The sequence below is a fragment of the Physella acuta genome, unplaced genomic scaffold (genome assembly GCF_028476545.2).
Source record: "Physella acuta isolate Inbredline_101_S28 unplaced genomic scaffold, ASM2847654v3 ptg001004l, whole genome shotgun sequence".
NCBI classification, from domain to species: Eukaryota; Metazoa; Mollusca; class Gastropoda; family Physidae; genus Physella; species Physella acuta.
The window spans coordinates 102,789-126,858 of record NW_026732521.1 but is presented as its reverse complement, the minus strand read 5'-3'; the positions used below and the strand labels follow the sequence as shown (position 1 = coordinate 126,858).

General features: G+C 40.2%; 1 protein-coding gene across 1 annotated transcript in view; it reads left to right on the top strand.

Annotated features, from left to right (window-relative positions):
* The window catches only part of LOC131954480 (gephyrin-like), an 89,062-nt gene that overhangs the window by 7,778 nt on the left and 57,214 nt on the right, over positions 1 to 24,070 (top strand). The window contains exons 8-11 of the mRNA XM_059318198.1: positions 6,457 to 6,667; positions 7,991 to 8,122; positions 9,734 to 9,826; positions 11,147 to 11,202. Coding sequence (XP_059174181.1) covers positions 6,457 to 6,667; positions 7,991 to 8,122; positions 9,734 to 9,826; positions 11,147 to 11,202 — 492 coding nt within the window. The remainder of the gene's footprint in view (positions 1 to 6,456; positions 6,668 to 7,990; positions 8,123 to 9,733; positions 9,827 to 11,146; positions 11,203 to 24,070) is intronic.

Here is a 24,070-nt window from a genome sequence, read left to right as displayed (position 1 = left end):
AAGCAGCCTCCTCTTAGTTACCTCCCCTAAGTTTAAAATAGTTTCAAACTAAATTATCTGCCCCTAATAGGCGTCACTTAACCCGGCTCTACGATTGTAAACATTTAGCGTGAACCACAGCTCAACAGACCATGTGGGGGTGGGGGTGGTTGCAATATGCCTAGAGTCGAAGAGAGGGGAACGCTAGGCGCGCATACAGCTTGTTTTCTAACGTCTCCAAGAAAATTATATATATATATATATAGATATTTGTAAGTAAGTTATTATTTCAATTTACATTAATTTCATATTATATGTGATTTTTTTACTTCAATTATTCAATTAAATTAATAATGACTAGTAAGTTTTCGCCTACAAATCATTTTATCGTTTTTTACATTTTTACAAAACAAGTTCCTTTTCTGTTCCTTAGTGATATAATACTGCGTTGTGCATCTATTTTAATTATAAGCTTCTTTTTTTTTAATGGTTTCTACAAAGTGAGTAGGCTGTAGAATAGAATTCAATGATCAGCCTCATAGAATCAAGAAATATTGAAATTTTGGAAAAAATGGACTATCAAATAAATTAATAAATAACAAATCCCACTTTTTGCAGTAAGCTAGTTGATGGGGACCAATGTAGGTGTTAATTGCACTAAATTTATACTTATAAAATATGCTATGACAGCATATCCATCAATTCTAATAAACTAGTGTTCAGAACACTATAGTTCCAACAATGCTTAATCTTCATCCATTCAAATTTTAAGCACCAACATATAATATTTTTTTAAATCAAACTTTCTCTGTAAGGATATAAAAAAGAACTATTTCGAACATACATATATCTATATAAATATATATATATATATATATATATATTTTATAGATATATAGATATCTATATATAAGAAGTTCCATATTCCATTGAGGACAAATTTGGTGAAAGCATGATTCTAATACAAGCCAGTTTGCTTCTTCCAATGTAACCAAGCCAGTTTAACAGCATGTAAGTAGGTCTGTTTAAGGCATGCTATCAATTTAAACACTTTAGTAAGCTACGTTCCACACAGTATGTCAGTGGTGCTGCACTTAACGAATGTGTGACAATTTTTGGGGTTTGCCTGTATGAACTGCAGCATTAGTACAAATAATTAGGGTTGTTTTTTTTTTAAAATTAATTAGATTTAGATTATAACAATGTATATTCTCCTTATAAGAGTGTAGCAGATTTAAAAAAAAAAAAGAAAATTTTAACAGATTTTTGCATTTTTTTTGCAAAGTATGTAAAAGTATGTAATTTTTTTTTCTTCAAGTTTTGAATAAGAAGTATGTGTGGCATCACTGCATTTAATTTAAAAATAAATAAAGTTTTATCTAAAAACTTAGACGACATCAAATAGAATTCTCTCTTGCTTCATGCTGCTCTCACTAGATGTGAACTTTGTCTTCTCCAGCTGCTCACAAACTTGCACGTCTTAGACGGAGCTCTGTCTGATGAGGCAGCATCTCATCTGCAGGACATTGAAAGCGTCATCGACACCGACGAAAGACAGAGCGACGCCCTGAAAAACCTGCACTTTCTCGGCTCAGCCCCGCCTAGGAACACCGTCTTCCCACAGCAGGTGAAGCCTGTGAGAAGTCTGACCACAGACGACGACTCTTCTAGCTTATCATCTGCCATCCAGCTTTGGAAAACTCTACTCTCCCTGCCGGAAGAAACGAGACAGACTTTAATCAGCTCTATTGGTAGCTTATCCTCGCTGTCTTCATCAGATTCAGTTTTTAATCCACCGCAGGCATCTGGGTGTACGGTTTACTCTAATGACAATCAAACCGAAGCAGACTCCGAGAATTATACATACACTTCACCGTTCACGAATGACATACAAACAAACCAAGCTTCGACCAAAAATGTCCCGGCCGAATCAACAACTAGTTTGTATTCCTACCTCCATTCTCTACAAAATTCTTCAGCTGGCCCTACCAACGTGCAGGTTGTCCGACCGCAGATAATGCATTCAGCGACGCATCCGTCATCCTCTTATTCCTCCGTTGTGCAAAATACCGAAACAGCTAACAGTGCTTCGTCTTTAAATATCCCAAATTTAAGACCTTACTACTTACTGTCAGGTAACTTATCCTCTGGGGATCAAGCTATGAAGCTGCCTGTCATCTCAGCTCAAGACCTGATGTCCACGTCTTCCACATTTCACCAATCCGTGACCAAACTTCTGCCTAATGTGCACACACAGGCATCAGCAACAAGCTATTTCAATCAGAATGTGATTCCTGCGACTTCCCATAATGCTTCAACACATTCTTCATCTCCAAGTTATTTCAGCCAGAGCTGGAAACCTGAATTGTCCCATAATTCATCACCCCAATCTGCATTATCCACAAATTACTTAAATCACAATTGGAAACATGCATCCCATAATTCTCCTTCGCATTCTGATCAGTCTAACTTGACTAGTACTGAACAAAGTGAAACAATCAGGTTTGGTCAAGAGCCGAAAAGTGAAGACGAGGAAGATTTTGATTACAAGGTTTTCCCTGACTACGACACCTCTGTGAAGGCCGCGGCCAACGTCATCTCCACCAGGGAGATCAAGCCGGTCACAGAGTCCACCGACACGCCCGTCGTCCAGATCTTCCTGCCCTGCTCCAAGCACTCCAACCCAGGTGAGGAGAACGCCGCTGTCAGTTACCATGGCAACCACAACCAGGGGATGAATGTTTTCCAGAGTTTGGGTCAAGCCGGGATGGAGGACGAGGTCAGTGTAGTTGACGGAAGCTCTGAATCTTACCACTACTTTTCTCTGGACAAAGCAGAGGGGACTGAGGAAGTGGATGTTTCTGTGGAAGACAGCGAATCATCACTGTTAGAGCCAGTGGTCAGTTACCAGATGGAAACGTATGCGAGCCCCCAGGGTTTTGATGTCACTGACGACACACACAGCGCTTACCAGAATGCTGACATGACGAGCGATGACGACAACTCTGACGTGTCCGAGCACAGTCAGCCAATGTATGAGAACACGACCTGGGATGAGAACGGTTTGAGAACCCCAGACAACCAAGAGAATCGTGCCTCTGACAACATTAGTTTGAACAGAAATAGCCCTGGAGTTAGTCAACGTCTGGACAATGTCGACCCTACAACCAGTTCTGTGACAAACTTTTCTAATCACTTTGCTGAAAAATTTCCTTCGCATTTGACGAAATCATCTGAGCCTTCTGTTAAAACAATCAAATGTGCAAAAATTCACAGCTTAAAAAGCCAAGGTCAGCTTCTGTATGTTCCTGTAGGATCTGCGTTGAAGTCGTTCATCAACGAGCACCCTCTAATCCAGGGCATTTACCTGCATAAAGGTAAGAGAGAGATCAAGAAACAGCTGGCGCAGCTATGTCGACAGAACGATCAAGGGGACAAGATGACCTCGTGGAGGAGAGGCAAGGAGATCCTGGAGAGGAATCGCTTCGATGATTTCTTTGAGCTGACGGAGGAAGGGAAGAAGGAGCAGGAGGAGGTGGGGGCAGCGAGGAAGAGAGACCAGTACGTGGTCAACTGGTACGTCTGGTGCCCGGGCCACAGCAACTGTAAGAGGAAGTGTGGAGGCTTTGGGGTCTGTCTAGAAAGTAAGTTTTAGAGAAGCCTTTATTTTGTTTTTTAAAAGTTTATAATAACAGATCTTTTCCCTTTTGTGCCCAGGGAACGGGGCACAAAAATTGTTCATGTATTCAACAATGATAGTTGGGATAGTGTGGTCAGCTCTATGTCACCTGTATTGGTTTCCCTAACATGAGTCAAGTACATATGTTGTACAGACTCATGCCCTGATCTGAACTCAAGACTTTCAGTTTAGCAGTTGTGAACTCTACAATCTGACCATGCTGCCCCTAATACCAGGCTTTTAAATTATCTAAATTTGTTTTCCATTCAACTTGTCAGTTAAAACAAAAAACAGGACTCCAATTTCAAATTTCTAAGTATCAATATATCAATTATATCAGTAATTTACTTCAAAGATTTCCTTTTCTGTACAGTAGAAATGTTAATAAAATTGTTTGAAAATGCCAAACAATTACATTAGCTGAATAATTTTACTATTATTTGGATGTCAGTGTTTTCTGTAATAAAAAAGTTATTACAGCTATATATGTGCTATATATGTATTTAAATGTAAATATATTTGCTCTCAAGATGTAGAGGCATGCTCAATAAACAATGTATTCTATGTTAAAAAGTTAATTTAACAGTGTATTAATTAAAATGATGTCAATTTATTCCCAGAATGTAAAGGCATGCTCCACAAACAAGACAGGCACAACTGCAGCCTGATGATCAACATGAAGCTGTTTCTCAGCGACCTTTCAACCTGGAGGGTCAACATCACCGGCTCCCACATCCCCCCTGGGTCAGCTGTTGTCTGGGTGCCCCCCGCCCTCTACACTGTCCAGACCAGTGTCAGTAAACCCAAAGATCAACCCACCCCCCACAAAACCCACAGCAAATCTTCTCCAAAGAGAAACTCACCCAAGAAATCCGCTAATTCTTCGGAGCCTGGAGATGGGAAAAGTTCCCCAAGTAAAAGTAAATTTAGACTTGATTTTGATCTTCCCAAAGAGGCAGCTTCTTCCATACCTTCTAAAAAACGCATTTCAAAAATGCTTTCTAGTTTGAAAAGGCGCAGAGAGGAGAGGCAGTCTACCCAGAGGCACCACAATTCAAAAAGTCAAGTCTGTGTATCAAATCATACCAAAGCAAAAGAAAACACAGAAGACAATGTTGTGGAACTTGCCAGCCTAACATCAAGCAGCACTTGTGATACTCAGATAATTTGCTCAACAACACAGTCTTCCGACCTGACCCAGAATATGTTCATCAACCAAAATCTGATGGCATCGTCCACCTCATTTTCTTTCAAAGATTTGGACACTTTCACCAACAGGAAAGAAAATTGTAAAAAGTCTAAGAGGAAATTTCTGTCCCAGAGTTTGATGAACTTGTTGGGGTCCTCACAGTTGGATAAACTTCCATCCTTATCCAGTAGTGATGTGAACAGTCATCCATTCATATCCGTTAGCGATGTAAACAATCATCCATCCTCATCCAGGAGTGAAGTGTGTGTGGATTTGGAGCATCCGCAGCCAAAGTTCATGCTGCAGTCCACCTGTGATGTACCCCAAGGACAACCTACATCATCAATCTCTGGAGCTCCTTCAGTAGTTTCCATAATGCTTGAACCACCAGACACACCTCCCCCACACATCCCATCTATCCACACCTCCCACCCTGCTCTGTATGACGCCAAACTCACCTGGCCCCAAGAAAGCTGCGGTAGTGTTTCTCTTGTTGATGCCAGCTCCTGTGTAAACTCAGACTTTGACCAGCCCTTTCTCAGTGCCAACACTCTAACAGAAATCCTACAGCAGGCCAAGAGCTGCACTGAACAAGACAATCTTCAACAGCTGAACCAGTTTCCTGATGACAAAGTACCGGAGGCAAACTCAGCCGAAACCAGTACCCATCATGTCTCACAAGTCTTATTAGAAACAAGAACCGGGCTTCCGAACGATCTTCTACCTTCTGAAAATGTACACAACGACCCATCCAATTATCTTTCAAACTTACCGCTTCAGTCGTCAAGCACCCATGAAGATTACCCACCCCTGTCCCCATCAGAATCCAGCAGAAAGTCTGCCGCCATCGCCTCCATTATCCGCTCTCTCTGCAGCACCTCTGAGAACTTTGAGCACGAGAGCTTCCACCACTCACCAGGCTCCGGGATGGATTTACCCGAGGCCCATCACGCAGCCACTATAGACGATCACACAGCCACCATAGAGGATCACACAGAATCTCTACCCTCCTACCAAGAGGCGGCTGCGGCTTTAGCTCAACGGCTGTGTTTGATACAACAGCTGGACACAAGACCAGACTGCCACCAATAATTTATAACTATTTATTATTATTGTATTTGTATATACGTGCCGACCCATACCAAATTAATATTTTTAACACTTTTATATTTTTATAATAAAAACCTAACAGTATTTATTTTGTACAATTTAAAATTTTTTATATCAAACTTGTGATGTACATACTATTTATTTAAACAATTTTATTGCCTCACCAAAAAAAATTGTGTCAATAGTTTATAATAGATGTTGATGTAGTTTGTGTGGCTGCTTATTAACTAGTATTCAACAATACTGGTACTGTGTAAGGTTGTTTATGAGCTGGTTATACAATACATTTAACCCAATCTTGTGGCTTTACAATATTCACTGCAGAACTAGTGTGATAATATTTAAGTTGAATTCTGCATTAAGATGTTCTGAGTATGATAGAATTAGACTAGTATGATCATGAAAATGTTCTAGAAGATTGCTATAGGTGTAAGTGATATGAAGCTGTCAGTTCCTTTGTTTTATGTTAAAAAAAATAAGAGCTTTGGGATTTTAACAGCACTCATCAAACCATGAGCATGCTCATAATAAAGAAAGGCATGATGGCAATTCTCCGAGTCATGAACGGCCCCACAGTAAAGATGGCCACGAACATCCCCAGACCAAAGAGATGCATGAAGCAGTGAGGTCTGGTCCAGGCTCTCCCCAACCTCACCCACCCTCCAACCCTGACAGAAACCACTCACACCACCACCACAAGCATCCCTGCAGTAAGCATTCACTTTTACTCTCAGTTTGAACACTTTTTTTCTTATTTTAACTTCATAAATATTTAGAAAGTGTAATTAAATAAGCTAACAAGTAAATTAAACACATTGTATACAAATGTGAATTTCAAATAGTTTTAAAGTTAACAGAAAAAAACATAACATTCTTTTTAATTTAAAAAAAACAAATCAGTTTTAAATTTTTACCTACTGTCACTTTTCTTGACATATTTTGTGTACAGTATTTCTTTGGTTGTTTTCTTTAGTTATTTACAGACAGACTAACTTTGCCAATAATTATATAGGACATATAAATATAAATAAATATATATATATATATATATATATATATATATATATATATATATATATTTATATATTTATATATATATATCTATATATATAATTCTCTTCTTCGAGCCGTTAGAAAACAAGCTGCAAACGCTCTCCCTACCTCCCCACCCCTACATGGTTTTAGTGAGCTGTGTTCACTCTAAATGTTTACAAGCAGAGCCAACGATTTTAAACGTAGGGGGGGGGGGGGAGGAGGGGGGGAGGGAAGGAAGGGGGGGGGGGTTATGGTCCTTAACGAGCGCTACTTATAGTGTTTTAAAGAAATATTTTCAATGGCAGCGTTGGTACTGTCGAATTCATAAATTATGAATTACTGAAAAGTAGAAAAAACAACAACTAATTAGCGGCGTATGTTATGCCGCGGGCCGGCTCGTATATATATATTTTATTTATTTATGAAACGTTTTGGGTGGCAGGGTCATATGTTCAGATTGCCAATTCTAAAGTTTTGAGTTTGGTTCCCAATGTGATTTTTATAGCTATATCTATGCTGACTAAGCTTTGATGAGTACCTTAACTGAGTCTGGGAAAGTAAAGACACCTGGGCATACTGCTGTATTTCTTCTGCCTTATTTGCCATCTGGAAAGACACCCTTGAAGAAAATAGACTACAAAAGCTACAAAAAAAAAATTTCTGTTCAGAATGTAAAAAAAAAGTTCCCTTTCCCTTTCAAACCTGATGCTCTATAGGGCAAGTGAAGTAGAGTTCACCTGTTTCTGTGACCTCGGCATATGAAGAGATAGTGTGGTCAGCACTATGCCCAACCGCCTTTACTTTCCCTAACTTGAGTTAGGTACCCATTAGAGTTGGGTGGACTCAGGGATGGTCTACTGACTTCAACCTAGATTCGAACTTGAGACTAACGGGCAAGCAACCCAGCTCTCTACGGCTAGGTCACTCCGTCCCCTGTTCAGAATGGTGTGCGTGATTTTCACTGTGTAATAAAATATCTCAAAATGCCATTTCTCCAGGTCATGTGAATGCAGATCAGGTGGCGCTCAGACCCAGAGAATCTCCTTATCCCATGATCTCTGTAGAGCAGGCTGTGGCTGTTGTGTTAGAGAACAGCCAGTCTCTCCCTGCTGAATATGTGGATATTAAAGGTATCAGTAGTTAGGCTATGTGGTATCTATAATCAAATTAACTGTACATTGGAAGTGGGTGGAATAGGGTGTGAGAACAGTCTCTCCCTGCTGAATATGTGGATATTAAAGGTATCAGTAGTTAGGCTATGTGGTATCTATAATCAAATTAACTGTACATTGGGAGTGGGTGGAATAAGGTGTGAGAACAGCCAGTCTCTCCCTGCTGAATATGTAGATATCAAAGGTAGTGTAGCAGTCTGGCTGTCTATGTGATCTCAATATAATATGTGGATATCAAAGGTATCAGCAGTTTGGCTATGTGGTCTGTATATAATAAAATTTACTGTAACACTATGAGTAGGTAGAAGTCAGTCTCTCCCTGCTGAATATGTGGATATCTAAGGTATAGCTATGTGATCTCTCTATAGTAAAATTTATTGTACAAATGGTAATGGATGGGATATGAATTGGTGAGGATGATTTCATTTTTTAAGTTAAAACAAGAATTATTGTCTTTCACATAAACTACATTATGATTCCTACAGCAAAGAAAAATCAAATTCTTCTTCTTCTTCTTCGTTCTTAATTATTAGTGTTGAAGGAGATCGAGATTTATCTGCCAGTGAGTTTGAACTCGAGACTTTTGTTCGAATTCATCAACCATGAGCTTTTTGCTGACTCGACCACGCATCCAACACAATTAAGCGTTACGTGTCAACTGGTTATGCGCCATTGAGGCCATTGACTCCGATTTCAGCCTGCTTTTCTTTTTGGATTTGCTTCCATAGCCTTTGTCCAACCAAGAACAAGCTACAAGGCAGCAGTTGTTTTAATTTTGGAGTTGTCTCCTAGAAGAGTGGTTGTCCCCAGCTAACGAGCCTCATCTGCCCGAGGGTTCGAACTCGAGACTTTTCGGTTTAGCAACCATGAGCTTTACCGACTCGACCATGCAGACCCCCTAAAAATCAAATGTTGTACATATAGGTGTCCTGTAAATCCAAATGGTCAAAGGCCCTTGCATATATTTTAATTTAAAAATTCAAAAGTTTGACTACTGACTTATGTCTTATTATTTTGTTTAAAGGACTTGTACTAGATCAGAATTCAAGTATTTTAACTACAGATAAATGTTTATATGTAGATTCTGGTACAGTAATACTTTGACCCACCTGTATACCTTGATACAGTAAACCTTTGACCCACCTGTCAGTGGCGTAGCGAGGTCTGGTGTCACCCGGTGCGGCACTTAATGGTGTCACCCCCCCCCCCCCCCAGAGGCGTAGCGACCCTTCCCGGGGACAAACTTTCAAGTTTTCGATTTGCACCCCACCCCCTCAAACTTTCGATTTGCACCCCCCCTCAAGTTTTCAATTTCCACCCCCCTCCCCCACTCAAACTTTCGATTTGCACCCCCCCTTCAAGTTTTTCTCTATATATTTTGCTATTTTTTGCCTTGGTGTCACCCCCTTAAATGGTGTCACCCGGTGCGGCCCGCACCCCCCGCCCTCCCCTTGCTACGCCCCTGCCACCTGTATACCTAATTAAACAGTAAACCTTTGTCTTGATTCAACTGTATACCTTAATACATTAAACCTTTAACTTACCCATAATATATTTGTTAATCACCAGATGCATTGGGACGTTACTTGGCCACTTCTGTACATGCAGCAGAACCCCTACCACCATTTCCTGCATCTATCAAAGATGGATATGCTGTGTTAGGTAATTTCATTTTTTTCATTAAAAAGACATTACCTGTTGAAATGGTTTTCTGACAGATTTTTTTTTTAAACAAACAAAAGCATTAAAGCTTATATCATGAAATTCAATGTTTGCAAGAATAAATGATATATAACAAAAGCCATCAAGTTGTGAAAACAGTGTGACTCAATAAGACATTAGATTGGGTTAGTTAAATGCTTCTATGGTTGTATACATCATTATGTCCTTGACTTTGTATTTCACATTTATTTTTTTTCTTGAAATATCACAAGTTCAAAACCCAATTTAGCAGGCTCCATGCTAAGACATGAGTTCATTTTAAAATGAAACTGATTTCTGAGGGTTTTTTAAAATTTGACCTCTGTTCCTTAGTAAGATTTTAATTATAACAATGTAACACTCTATAGACGAGCATATTACCTAGAATGTAATCATTTGTCTCAAAAGCTTAACATTAATAGCTGCTTAATATAGTCATAATATTTAAAAAGCCATGCTAAGTATAAAATCTCAAAAATAGTGCATGGGAGGTGATGAAGGAAATTTTTTTCCACACTATTTCATTGGATAGCTTCCCTTCCAATGTCTTAGTAAATACGTTCTTATTTACAGACTCAACACTATGATATAACTTTACTCATAGGAACAATACTTTTTATTTTTTCTCATGGGGTCAACATTTTATTTTCCCTTTTCTATAGGGTCAACACTTTATTTTCCCTTTTCTATAGGGTCAACACTTTATTTTCCCTTTTCTATAGTGTCAACACTTTATTTTCCCTTTTCTATAGTGTCAACACTTTATTTTCCCTTTTCCATAGGGTCAAAACTTTATTTTCCCTTTTCTATAGTGTCTACACTTTATTTTCCCTTTTCTATAGGGTCAACATTTTATTTTCCCTTTTCTATAGGGTCAACATTTTATTTTCCCTTTTCTATAGGGTCAACATTTTATTTTCCCTTTTCTATAGGGTCAACATTTTATTTTCCCTTTTCTATAGGGTCAACACTTTATTTTCCCTTTTCTATAAGGTCAACACTTTATTTTCCCTTTTCTATAGGGTCAACATTTTATTTTCCCTTTTCTATAGGGTCAACACTTATTATTCACTAAGCAAAGTGTGGATTGTTTAGAGCTTATGGGTAGACATATAAGACAATATACTTTAACATTTAAACTGCTTAGAACATAGTGTTAAAAGATAAATTTGCACTATATTAAATTTTTGTTAATAAATGCAAGCAATTTACATGTAAAAAAGAAAGACTAAAACACGATCTGTGCTAGATGTTGTTCTACATGTAATAAATCTCCCACAGCTGAAGATGGTGTTGGTGTCCGTATGGTGTTGGGTGAATCCTCCGCTGGTGATATGGTGAGTGGTGTTTACATAATCTCCCTTCACACAATACAGGGCAAAAGAACAAACAACTGACTCTTATGATGTCCCACCTCCTAAAGCCTGAATCCTGGGGGTGGGGATGACAAAATGAGTACCTGGGGTGGGGATGACAAAATGAGTAGGCCTACCTCTGGGTGGGGATGATAAAATGAGTACCTGGGGTGGGGATGACAAAATGAGTAGGCCTACCTCTGGGTGGGGATGACAAAATGAGTACCTGGGGTGGGGATGACAAAATGAGTACCTGGGGTGGGGATGACAAAATGAGTAGGCCTACCTCTGGGTGGGGATGACAAAATGAGTACCTGGGGTGGGGATGATAAAATGAGTTCCTGGGGGTGGGGATGACACAAAATGAGTACCTGGGGTGGGGATGACAAAATGAGTACCTGGGGTGGGGATGACACAAAATGAGTACCTGGGGTGGGGATGACACAAAATGAGTACCTGGGGTGGGGATGACAAAATGAGTACCTGGGGGTGGGGATGACAAAATGAGTACCTGGGGGTGGGGATGACAAAATGAGTACCTGGGGTGGGGATGACAAAATGAGTACCTGGGGTGGGGGATGACAAAATGAGTTCCTGGGGTGGGGATGACAAAATGAGTACCTGGGGTGGGGATGACAAAATGAGTACCTGGGGTGGGGATGACAAAATGAGTTCCTGGGGGTGGGGATGATAAAATGAGTAGGCCTACCTCTGGGTGGGGATGATAAAATGAGTACCTGGGGTGGGGATGACAAAATGAGTAGGCCTACCTCTGGGTGGGGATGATAAAATGAGTACCTGGGGTGGGGATGACAAAATGAGTTCCTGGGGGTGGGGATGACAAAATGAGTACCTGGGGTGGGGATGATAAAATGAGTAGGCCTACCTCTGGGTGGGGATGACAAAATGAGTACCTGGGGTGGGGATGATAAAATGAGTAGGCCTACCTCTGGGTGGGGATGATAAAATGAGTACCTGGGGTGGGGGATGACAAAATGAGTACCTGGGGGTGGGGATGACAAATGGGTACCTGGGGGTGGGGATGACAAAATGAGTAGGCCTACCTCTGGGTGGGGATGACAAAATGAGTACCTGGGGTGGGGATGATAAAATGAGTAGGCCTACCTCTGGGTGGGGATGATAAAATGAGTACCTGGGGTGGGGATGATAAAATGAGTAGGCCTACCTCTGGGTGGGGATGATAAAATGAGTACCTGGGGTGGGGGATGACAAAATGAGTAGGCCTACCTCTGGGTGGGGGATGATAAAATGAGTACCTGGGGTGGGGGATGACAAAATGAGTAGGCCTACCTCTGGGTGGGGATGACAAAATGAGTACCTGGGGTGGGGATGATAAAATGAGTACCTGGGGTGGGGGATGACAAAATGAGTAGGCCTACCTCTGGGTGGGGATGACAAAATGAGTACCTGGGGTGGGGGATGATAAAATGAGTACCTGGGGTGGGGGATGACAAAATGAGTACCTGGGGTGGGGATGACAAAATGAGTACCTGGGGGTGGGGATGACAAATGGGTACCTGGGGGTGGGGACCAAACAAACAACTGGGACTGTTATGATGTCCCTCCTCCCAAAGCCAGAGTTTCTGGGGGTGGGGACCAAACGAGTTCCTTAGGGTAGGGGGCCAAACAAACAACTGACTGTTACATCTCTCTCCTCCCAAAGCCAGAGTTTCTGGGGGTGGGGACGAAACCAATTCATTAGGGTAGGGGATCAAACAAACAACAAACTGTTCCGTGGCCAAAATACCTGAGATGTAAATACACTAGACAAAGCTGTTACTTCATAACTCAAACTTTCCCTGAAATACACCTTATCACATTGACATACACTCCTTTATAATTCATTTAATTTTTTTTATCTTAATCTCACTGGCCTGTCTACTTTTTCTCTTTATTCCCCATACCCCTGTTGAACCCAAGTTCATTTCTTTAAATAGACTCCTCTCTGTAATGTATCTCACTGGATGGGAATATTTTGCGCTGTGGTTTGATATACAAAGCTTCGACATTTTTAAGATACCTGCCTGTGAATCATTCTAATGTTTAAGACACATTGTTTGGTACAAATTTTTTTTATAGATAAAGCATGTAAAATTAATCACATTTTTTAATCTAATACAGCAATATTAGAATTTGTGAGATGATATATCAATTGGTTTGTCTGCTGGATTAGAGTGTTGAATTAGGTTTAAAACTAACTTTTTTCTAAACTAGTTTTTTAATGCAATGTATGTATATGTGTTTGCATACTTGATTGTTTATTTTGTCATTAATCTAGATCTAGCTGTAACTCCATTTTGTTTTGTTAAAGTCTGCATGTTTTTAAAAAAAATTCTGGGTTAGAGATTAACCAGAGATGGGTTCCGTCGCCTTTTATCTCACAAAAAAGAAACAAAAATATTTTTTTACACCTTTGTGAATCCACATAAATTTATTTTAGCATCTTCTAACCTGTTCATTAATAAGTTGTTAGAATATTTCTTTATTGGTGCTATAAAGAGGTGGGCTCCATCACCTTTTATCTCAGGGAGAGAAAAAAAATAATTTTTTAATACTGGGGATGTCTCTCAATGAGCTTCTTTTAGTATCTCCCAGCCTATTCATTAATTGGTTGTTAAAATACTTCTTTATTCCTGAGCCAGCATGTATCCCCCCTTCCACATTCTTAATTTGTTGATAGCTATCCCCCCCCCTCCCCCGTTTACTAGTATCCCACAACTCTACCACCACAACCAATCAACTTCTTCATCCCCCCACCCCAGCCCATCAATCTAGTTAAGTTTTGCCTAAACTCTACCCTCCCCCCCTCCTCAACCATCAACTTCCCCTCCCTCCCCCACCTATCAATCTTGTTCAGTCTCTTCTAACCCCCCCCCTTACTCTCCAACCCTCAACTTCTACCCCCCCCCCCCCCAACCATCAATCTAGTTAAGTCTGGCCTAACCCACCCCACCCTAAATATCTCCCCCTCCCTCATCTATCCCCTCACTCCGCCAACCCCCCCCCCCCCCCCCCCCCCTACCTCCCAACTCTCACATTATCTCCCAGCAAATGGCCTTGTGCCCAGAAGATTCCTGGTGCCAGCCAGACACAAAGTTTTATTGTCTGAGTATAACTAGCACCTGTACACACTAATACACCCTACTGGTACACAAAGTTTTATTGTCTGAGTATAACTAGCACCTGTACACACTAATACACCGTACTGGTACACAAAGTTTTATTGTCTGAGTATAACTAGCACCTGTACACACTAATACACCCTACTGGAATACAAAGTTTTATTGTCTGAGTATAACTAGCACCTGTACACACTAATACACCCTACTGGAACATAGACACAAAGTTTTTTTGTCGGAGTATAACTAGCACCTGTATACACTAATACAACCTACTGAAACACAGACACAAAGTTTTATTGTCTGAGTATAACTAGCACCTGTACACACTAATACACCCTACTGGAATACAAAGTTTTATTGTCTGAGTATAACTAGCACCTGTACACACTAATACACCCTACTGGAACACAAAGTTTTATTGTCTGAGTATAACTAGCACCTGTACACACTAATACACCCTACTGGTACACAAAGTTTTATTGTCTGAGTATAACTAGCACCTGTACACACTAATACACCCTACTGGTACACAAAGTTTTATTGTCTGAGTATAACTAGCACCTGTACACACTAATACACCCTACTGGAAAAGTTTTATTGTCTGAGTATAACTAGCACCTGTACACACTAATACACCCTACTGGTACACAGACACAAAGTTTTATTGTCTGAGTATAACTAGCACCTGTACACACTAATACACCCTACTGGTACACAGGCACAAAGTTTTATTGTCTGAGTATAACTAGCACCTGTACACACTAATACACCCTACTGGTACACAGACACAAAGTTTTATTGTCTGAGTATAACTAGCACCTGTACACACTAATACACCCTACTGGAACACAAAGTTTTATTGTCTGAGTATAACTAGCACCTGTACACGCTAATACACCCTACTGGAGCACAAAGTTTTATTGTCTGAGTATAACTAGCACCTGTACACACTAATACACCCTACTGGAGCACAAAGTTTTATTGTCTGAGTATAACTAGCACCTGTACACACTAATACACCCTACTGGAGCACAAAGTTTTATTGTCTGAGTATAACTAGCACCTGTACACTCTAATACAAAGTTTTATTGTCTGAGTATAACTAGCACCTGTACACACTAATACACCCTACTGGTACACAGACACAAAGTTTTATTGTCTGAGTATAACTAGCACCTGTACACACTAATACACCCTACTGGTACACAGACACAAAGTTTTATTGTCTAAGTATAACTAGCACCTGTACACACTAATACAAAGTTTTATTGTCTGAGTATAACTAGCACCTGTACACACTAATACACCCTACTGGTACACAAAGTTTTATTGTCTGGGTATAACTAGGACCTGTACACACTAATACACCCTACTGGTACACAAAGTTTTATTGTCTGGGTATAACTAGCACCTGTACACACTAATACACCCTACTGGAAAAGTTTTATTGTCTGAGTATAACTAGCACCTGTACACACTAATACACCCTACTGTAACACAAAGTTTTATTGTCTGAGTATAACTAGCACCTGTACACACTAATACACCTTACTGGTACACAAAGTTTTATTGTCTGAGTATAACTAGCACCTGTACACACTAATACACCCTACTGGTACACAAAGTTTTATTGTCTGAGTATAACTAGCACCTGTACACACTAATACACCCTACTGGAAAAGTTTTATTGTCTGAGTATAATTAGCACCTGTACACACTAATACAAAGTTTTATTGTCTGAGTATAACTAGCACCTGTACACACTAATACACCCTACTGGAACACAAAGTTTTATTGTCTGAGTATAACTAGCACCTGTACACACTAATACACCCTACTGGTACACAAAGTTTTACTGTCTGAGTATAACTAGCACCTGTACACACTAATACACCCTACTGGTACACAGACACGAAGTTTTATTGTCTGAGTATAACTAGCACCTGTACACACTAATACACCCTACTGGAAAAGTTTTATTGTCTGAGTATAACTAGCACCTGTACACACTAATACACCCTACTGGTACACACATTTTTATAGTCTGAGTATAACTAGCACCTGTACACACTAATACACCCTACTGGTACACAAAGTTTTATTGTCTGAGTATAACTAGCACCTGTACACACTAATACACCCTCCTGGAACACAAAGTTTTATTGTCTGAGTATAACTAGCACCTGTACACACTAATACACCCTACTGGTACACAAAGTTTTATTGCCTGAGTATAACTAGCACCTGTACACACTAATACACCCTACTGGTACACAAAGTTTTATTGTCTGAGTATAACTAGCACCTGTACACACTAATACACCCTACTGGAAAAGTTTTATTGTCTGAGTATAACTAGCACCTGTACACACTAATACACCTTACTGAAACACAAAGTTTTATTGTCTGAGTATAACTAGCACCTGTACACACTAATACACCCTACTGGTACACAGTTTTATTGTCTGAGTATAACTAGCACCTGTACACACTAAAACACCCTACTGGTACACAAAGTTTTATTGTCTGAGTATAACTAGCACCTGTACACACTAATACACCCTACTGGTACACAAAGTTTTATTGTCTGAGTATAACTAGCACCTGTACACACTAATACACCCTACTGGTACACGAAGTTTTATTGTCTGAGTATAACTAGCACCTGTACACACTAATACACCCTACTGGTACACAAAGTTTTATTGTCTGAGTATAACTAGCACTTGTACACACTAATACACCCTACTGGTACACACAGTTTTATTGTCTGAGTATAACTAGCACCTGTACACACTAATACACCCTACTGGTACACAAAGTTTTATTGTCTGAGTATAACTAGCACCTGTACACACTAATACACCTTACTAGAACACAGACACAAAGTTTTATTGTCTGAGTATAACTAGCACCTGTACACACTAATACACCCTACTGGTACACAAAGTTTTATTGTCTGAGTATAACTAGCACCTGTACACACTAATACACCCTACTGGTACACAAAGTTTTATTGTCTGAGTATAACTAGCACCTGTACACACTAATACACCCTTTTGGTACACAAAGTTTTATTGTCTGAGTATAACTAGCACCTGTACACACTAATACACCCTACTGGTACACAAAGTTTTATTGTCTGAGTATAACTAGCACCTGTACACACTAATACACCCTACTGGTACACAAAGTTTTATTGTCTGAGTATAACTAGCACCTGTACACACTAATACACCCTACTGGTACACAAAGTTTTATTGTCTGAGTATAACTAGCACCTGTACACACTAATACACCCTTTTGGTACACAAAGTTTTATTGTCTGAGTATAACTAGCACCTGTACACACTAATACACCCTACTGGTACACAAAGTTTTATTGTCTGAGTATAACTAGCACCTGTACACACTAATACACCCTACTGGAACTCAGACACAAAGTTTTATTGTCTGAGTATAACTAGCACCTGTACACACTAATACACCCTACTGGTACACAAAGTTTTATTGTCTGAGTATAACTAGCACCTGTACACACTAATACACCCTACTGGTACACAAAGTTTTATTGTCTGAGTATAACTAGCACCTGTACACACTAATACACCTTACTAGAACACAAAGTTTTATTGTCTGAGTATATCAAGCACCTGTACACACTAATACATCCTACTGGTACACAAAGTTTTATTGTCTGAGTATAACTAGCACCTGTACACACTAATACACCCTACTGTAACACAAAGTTTTATTGTCTGAGTATAACTAGCACCTGTACACACTAATACACCCTACTGGTACACAAAGTTTTATTGTCTGAGTATAACTAGCACCTGTACACACTAATACACCTTACTAGAACACAGACACAAAGTTTTATTGTCTGAGTATAACTAGCACCTGTACACACTAATACACCCTACTGGTACACAAAGTTTTATTGTCTGAGTATAACTAGCACCTGTACACACTAATACACCTTACTAGAACACAAAGTTTTATTGTCTGAGTATAACTAGCACCTGTACACACTAATACACCCTACTGGTACACAGACACAAAGTTTTATTGTCTGAGTATAACTAGCACCTGTACACACTAATACACCCTACTGGTACACAAAGTTTTATTGTCTGAGTATAACTAGCACCTGTACACACTAATACACCCTACTGGTACACAAAGTTTTATTGTCTGAGTATAACTAGCACCTGTACACACTAATACACCCTACTGGTACACAAAGTTTTATTGTCTGAGTATAACTAGCACCTGTACACACTAATACACCTTACTAGAACACAAAGTTTTATTGTCTGAGTATAACTAGCACCTGTACACACTAATACACCCTACTGGTACACAGACACAAAGTTTTATTGTCTGAGTATAACTAGCACCTGTACACACTAATACACCCTACTGGAACACAAAGTTTTATTGTCTGAGTATAACTAGCACCTGTACACACTAATACACCCTACTGGTACACAAAGTTTTATTGTCTGAGTATAACTAGCACCTGTACACACTAATACACCCTACTGGAACACAAAGTTTTATTGTCTGAGTATAACTAGCACCTGTACACACTAATACACCCTACTGGTACACAAAGTTTTATTGTCTGAGTATAACTAGCACCTGTACACACTAATACACCCTACTGGAACACAGACACAAAGTTTTATTGTCTGAGTATAACTAGCACCTGTACACACTAAAACACCCTACTGGTACACAAAGTTTTATTGTCTGAGTATAACTAGCACCTGTACACACTAATACACCCTACTGGTACACAAAGTTTTATTGTCTGAGTATAACTAGCACCTGTACACACTAATACACCCTACTGGTACACAAAGTTTTATTGTCTGAGTATAACTAGCACCTGTACACACTAATACACCCTACTGGTACACAAAGTTTTATTGTCTGAGTATAACTAGCACCTGTACACACTAATACACCCTACTGGAACACAAAGTTTTATTGTCTGAGTATAACTAGCACCTGTACACACTAATACACCCTACTGGTACACAGACACAAAGTTTTATTGTCTGAGTATAACTAGCACCTGTACACACTAATACACCCTACTGGAACACAAAGTTTTATTGTCTGAGTATAACTAGCACCTGTACACACTAATACACCCTACTGGAACACAGACACAAAGTTTTATTGTCTGAGTATAACTAGCACCTGTACACACTAATACACCCTACTGGTACACAAAGTTTTATTGTCTGAGTATAACTAGCACCTGTACACACTAATACACCCTACTGGTACACAAAGTTTTATTGTCTGAGTATAACTAGCACCTGTACACACTAATACACCCTACTGGAACACAAAGTTTTATTGTCTGAGTATAACTAGCACCTGTACACACTAATACACCCTACTGGTACACAAAGTTTTATTGTCTGAGTATAACTAGCACCTGTACACACTAATACACCCTACTGGAACACAAAGTTTTATTGTCTGAGTATAACTAGCACCTGTACACACTAATACACCCTACTGGAAAAGTTTTATTGTCTGAGTATAACTAGCACCTGTACACACTAATACACCCTACTGGAACACAGACACAAAGTTTTATTGTCTGAGTATAACTAGCACCTGTACACACTAATACACCCTACTGGTACACAAAGTTTTATTGTCTGAGTATAACTAGCACCTGTACACACTAATACACCCTACTGGAAAAGTTTTATTGTCTGAGTATAACTAGCACCTGTACACACTAATACACCCTACTGGTACACAGACACAAAGTTTTATTGTCTGAGTATAACTAGCACCTGTACACACTAATACACCCTACTGGAACACATAGTTTTATTGTCTGAGTATAACTAGCACCTGTACACACTAATACACCCTACTGGTACACAAAGTTTTATTGTCTGAGTATAACTAGCACCTGTACACACTAATACACCCTACTGGAACACAGACACAAAGTTTTATTGTCTGAGTATAACTAGCACCTGTACACACTAATACACCATACTGGAACACAAAGTTTTATTGTCTGAGTATAACTAGCACCTGTACACACTAATACACCTTACTAGCAGAGGCGTAGCAACCTATTCCGGCGCCTTGGGCGGACTATCGCCCCTTCCTTGCCATTTTCATATATAGTTATTCCTGTCTGTGAAAAACGCACCTAGAGGCGTAGCGACCCTACCCGGCGCCCGGGGACAAACTTACGATTTGCACCCACCCCCGAACTTTTCATTTACTTTACACCCCCCCCCTCAAACTCTCAATTTGGCGCCCCCCCCCCCTAAGGTAGGCGCCCGTGGACATATGTCTCCCCCGCCCTCCCCTCGCTACGCCTCTGAGTGCCCCCCCCCCCCCAGTTTAAAAGGTTGGTGGCGCTGTTTACCAGTAACTATCCCGTAAAATTTTCTAATTCGGTGCCTCAAAATTGATATAGAAAACAGTTAAATCAGTGTGTAAAGCCTTGTAGTCGTTTATTTTTGTAACTTTGACTTTGTATAATTCAATACTTCAGCTTAAAACGAGCGTTAAATTATTTTTTCTACCCCGTTTGGCGCCCTTTTGGGTTCGGCGCCCGGGGCGGCCGCCCCACCCGCCCTCCCCTAGCTACGCCACAACTTACCAGTGGCTGTGTTGCTTATTTTTTTCTTCTAAGCTTCGAGACTGGGGAGCTTTAATCAACATGCTCAGCCTGGATGATTTAATTACGTTAAAGCTGTTAATTAGATAGTGAAATACAGTTCATGGGGCTTGGCATGGCTTTTGTGAACTCAGTTTTAACCTGAGTTCTAGTTGAGCTGACTTTCTAAAATTGTATGTTCTTTATAGAAATTACAGCTAGAGACATTTTTAGGTATAGGTTGTTATACACTAATACTCATATATACACACGTTTATATTATACACATGTTGTATAGGCTTATATATGCTGACGTAGACCTTGGGTCAAATGTTTAAAATGTATGTATATATAAAGGACATAGATTCTATCAGCTAATCTAATTCATTCCTTTTTCAAATATCTTAATCATCTTAGCAAGAAAATTCATTTAAAAAATAATAGCAGCTAGCTTTATATATATATTGAAAAGACAGTCTGATTTTCTTTCTTGATACATTGTTTAGTTAATGGAACCAGCTACAATAATAGAATCAGGGGCGGAACTACAGTGCCGCCAGACCTCGCAATGCGGGGGGGGGGGGGGGGGGGGGGCAGGCCGTTTAGGGGCCCACCGCCGACCGTAATCAATTTTTTATAGTTAAAAAAATAATTTTCTTGTAAAAAAACAAACAGATCTACTACAGTAGTGATGTTCTACAGTAGCTAACACACGCTGTTTCGTAAAGCAAAAAAAATATACAAGCTACATGAGTTGTAGTGTGAAAGATAGGCAAACGTTCAAACCACTTCCATGACTTATTTCCCTTTATTTAAATAGTCAAATATGTGTGTTTTTTAAAAAACTTTTAATAGATTTGCACTAAAATTAAAAACCAATTACTTCTCTTAATTATTTAATAAAAAATATATAATAAAGAAAGACATAGTATAAAAAGGAAATATATTAAAAACTAATATTTTAAATAAAAAAAAAAACATAAAAAAATAAACATAAGGCTAGAAACCATTACACATACAAAGCTTTCATGCTTCATATTCTTTTGACCGATATTTTTATTATGTTAGACATTGAAACAAAAAATTCAAAGCAGAATTATACTAATACTAATAAAAAAAACTAACAGCACTCACACAAATGATGGTTTGTTGCAACAGGTTTTAATTAAAATAAAAAATTAAGTATTTATAATTTTTTCAAAGTTCAAACAAGCCCATATTGAGTATTCTACGTACGTATTTTCGTATTTTGTTTATATGTATGTATATATATATATATATATATATATATATATATATATATATATATATATGGGGTCCAAAAAAATTGTTTGCGGGGTGGCCCTTTTTTTCTAGTTCCGCCACTGGATAGAATCATCCTGGTTTGCTAGTTTTCCTTTGTCTTGTTTAAAGTACATCAATTAAAGTACATTCTACAAAATAAAATCCACAACAGTGGTTCTTTCATTAAAAAAAACAACAACACGGCTTATACTAAACAGGACGCTAAAGGTTGTAACCCATGCACATGCCGTCACTCGCCTGTGGCCTTGGTTTATGTGTTATTATTAGCGCTACGCATTTCTTGTTTCACAATCACCCACTTGTTATTCTTGTAGTTGGTAAACGAAATGTCCAACCCGGTGTTTCTTTCAGGCATCTCTCCACCCCCCCCCCCCCCGGGACGTAAAAAATAATTATAGAAAATGTAAATTTTAACTAGTGTCCCTTTTCTAACTTCCGCTCTCCTCCCCCCTCGTAGTTTTTAATACCCCTCCCAACATGGGAAAAATATCGGAAAGAAACCCCGTTCCGAGCTCCCTTTAGTACCCCCTCTCCCAATCACATATTCACAAACCCTCTCAGTAACGACATTGTTGTATTGTCCTACATCTACCTCACGGATGGCCCCTCACACCGACCACTCCTCACACCTACCACCCCTCACACCTACCACCCCTATACCTACCACACCTACCACCCCTCACATCTACCACCCCTTACACCTACCACCCCTATACCTACCACACCTACCACCCCTCACACCTACCACCCCTCACACCTACCACCCCTCACACCTACCACACCTACCACCCCTCACACCTACCACACCACACACCTACCACCCCTCACACCTACCACCCTCACACCTACCACCCCTTACACCTACCGCCCCTCACACCTACCACCCCTCACACCTACCACCCCTATACCTACCACCCCTCACACCTACCACCCCTCACACCTACCACCCCTATACCTACCACCCCTCACACCTACCACACCTACCACCCCTCACACCTACCACCCCTACACCTACCACCCCTATACCTACCACCCCTCACACCTACCACCCCTCACACCTACCACCCCTATACCTACCACCCCTCACACCTACCACCCCACACCTACCACCCCTACACCTACCACCCCTCACACCTACCACCCCTCACACCTACCACCCCACACACCTACCACCCCTACCACCCCTCACACCGACCACCCCTCACACCACTCACACCTACCACCCCTACAACTACCACCCCTCACACCGACCACCCCTCACACCACTCACACCTACCACCTCACACACCTACCACCCCTAACACCTACCACCCCTCACACCTGCCCCCTAACACCTACCACCCTCACACCTACCTCCCCTCACACCTACCACGTTGTATTGTTCATTGTTTTGTCCTACATGTGCCTCATGGATGACCCCCACCCCCAACCCCCACCCCTCCCACCTACCACGTTGTATTGTCATACATTTGACCCCCCCCCCCCACACCCCTCCCACCTACCACGTTGTATTGTCATACATTTGACCCCCGTAGACAGTGAGAATGGTGTTCCCGAACATTGACCCCCATCCATTGACACTATTACCGATGTTTTTATCTGGAACATTGCCGCGCGCGGTGGATAGACCGTGGTTTATTTATTGCCATCCACGTGCCGCCACCTGTTTAAATTGTTTGGGCTAGAGACTCACCTGCCGGGTACTGGTAGGTATCCCAACCTGCCCAGGGACTGGTATCACAGTCTG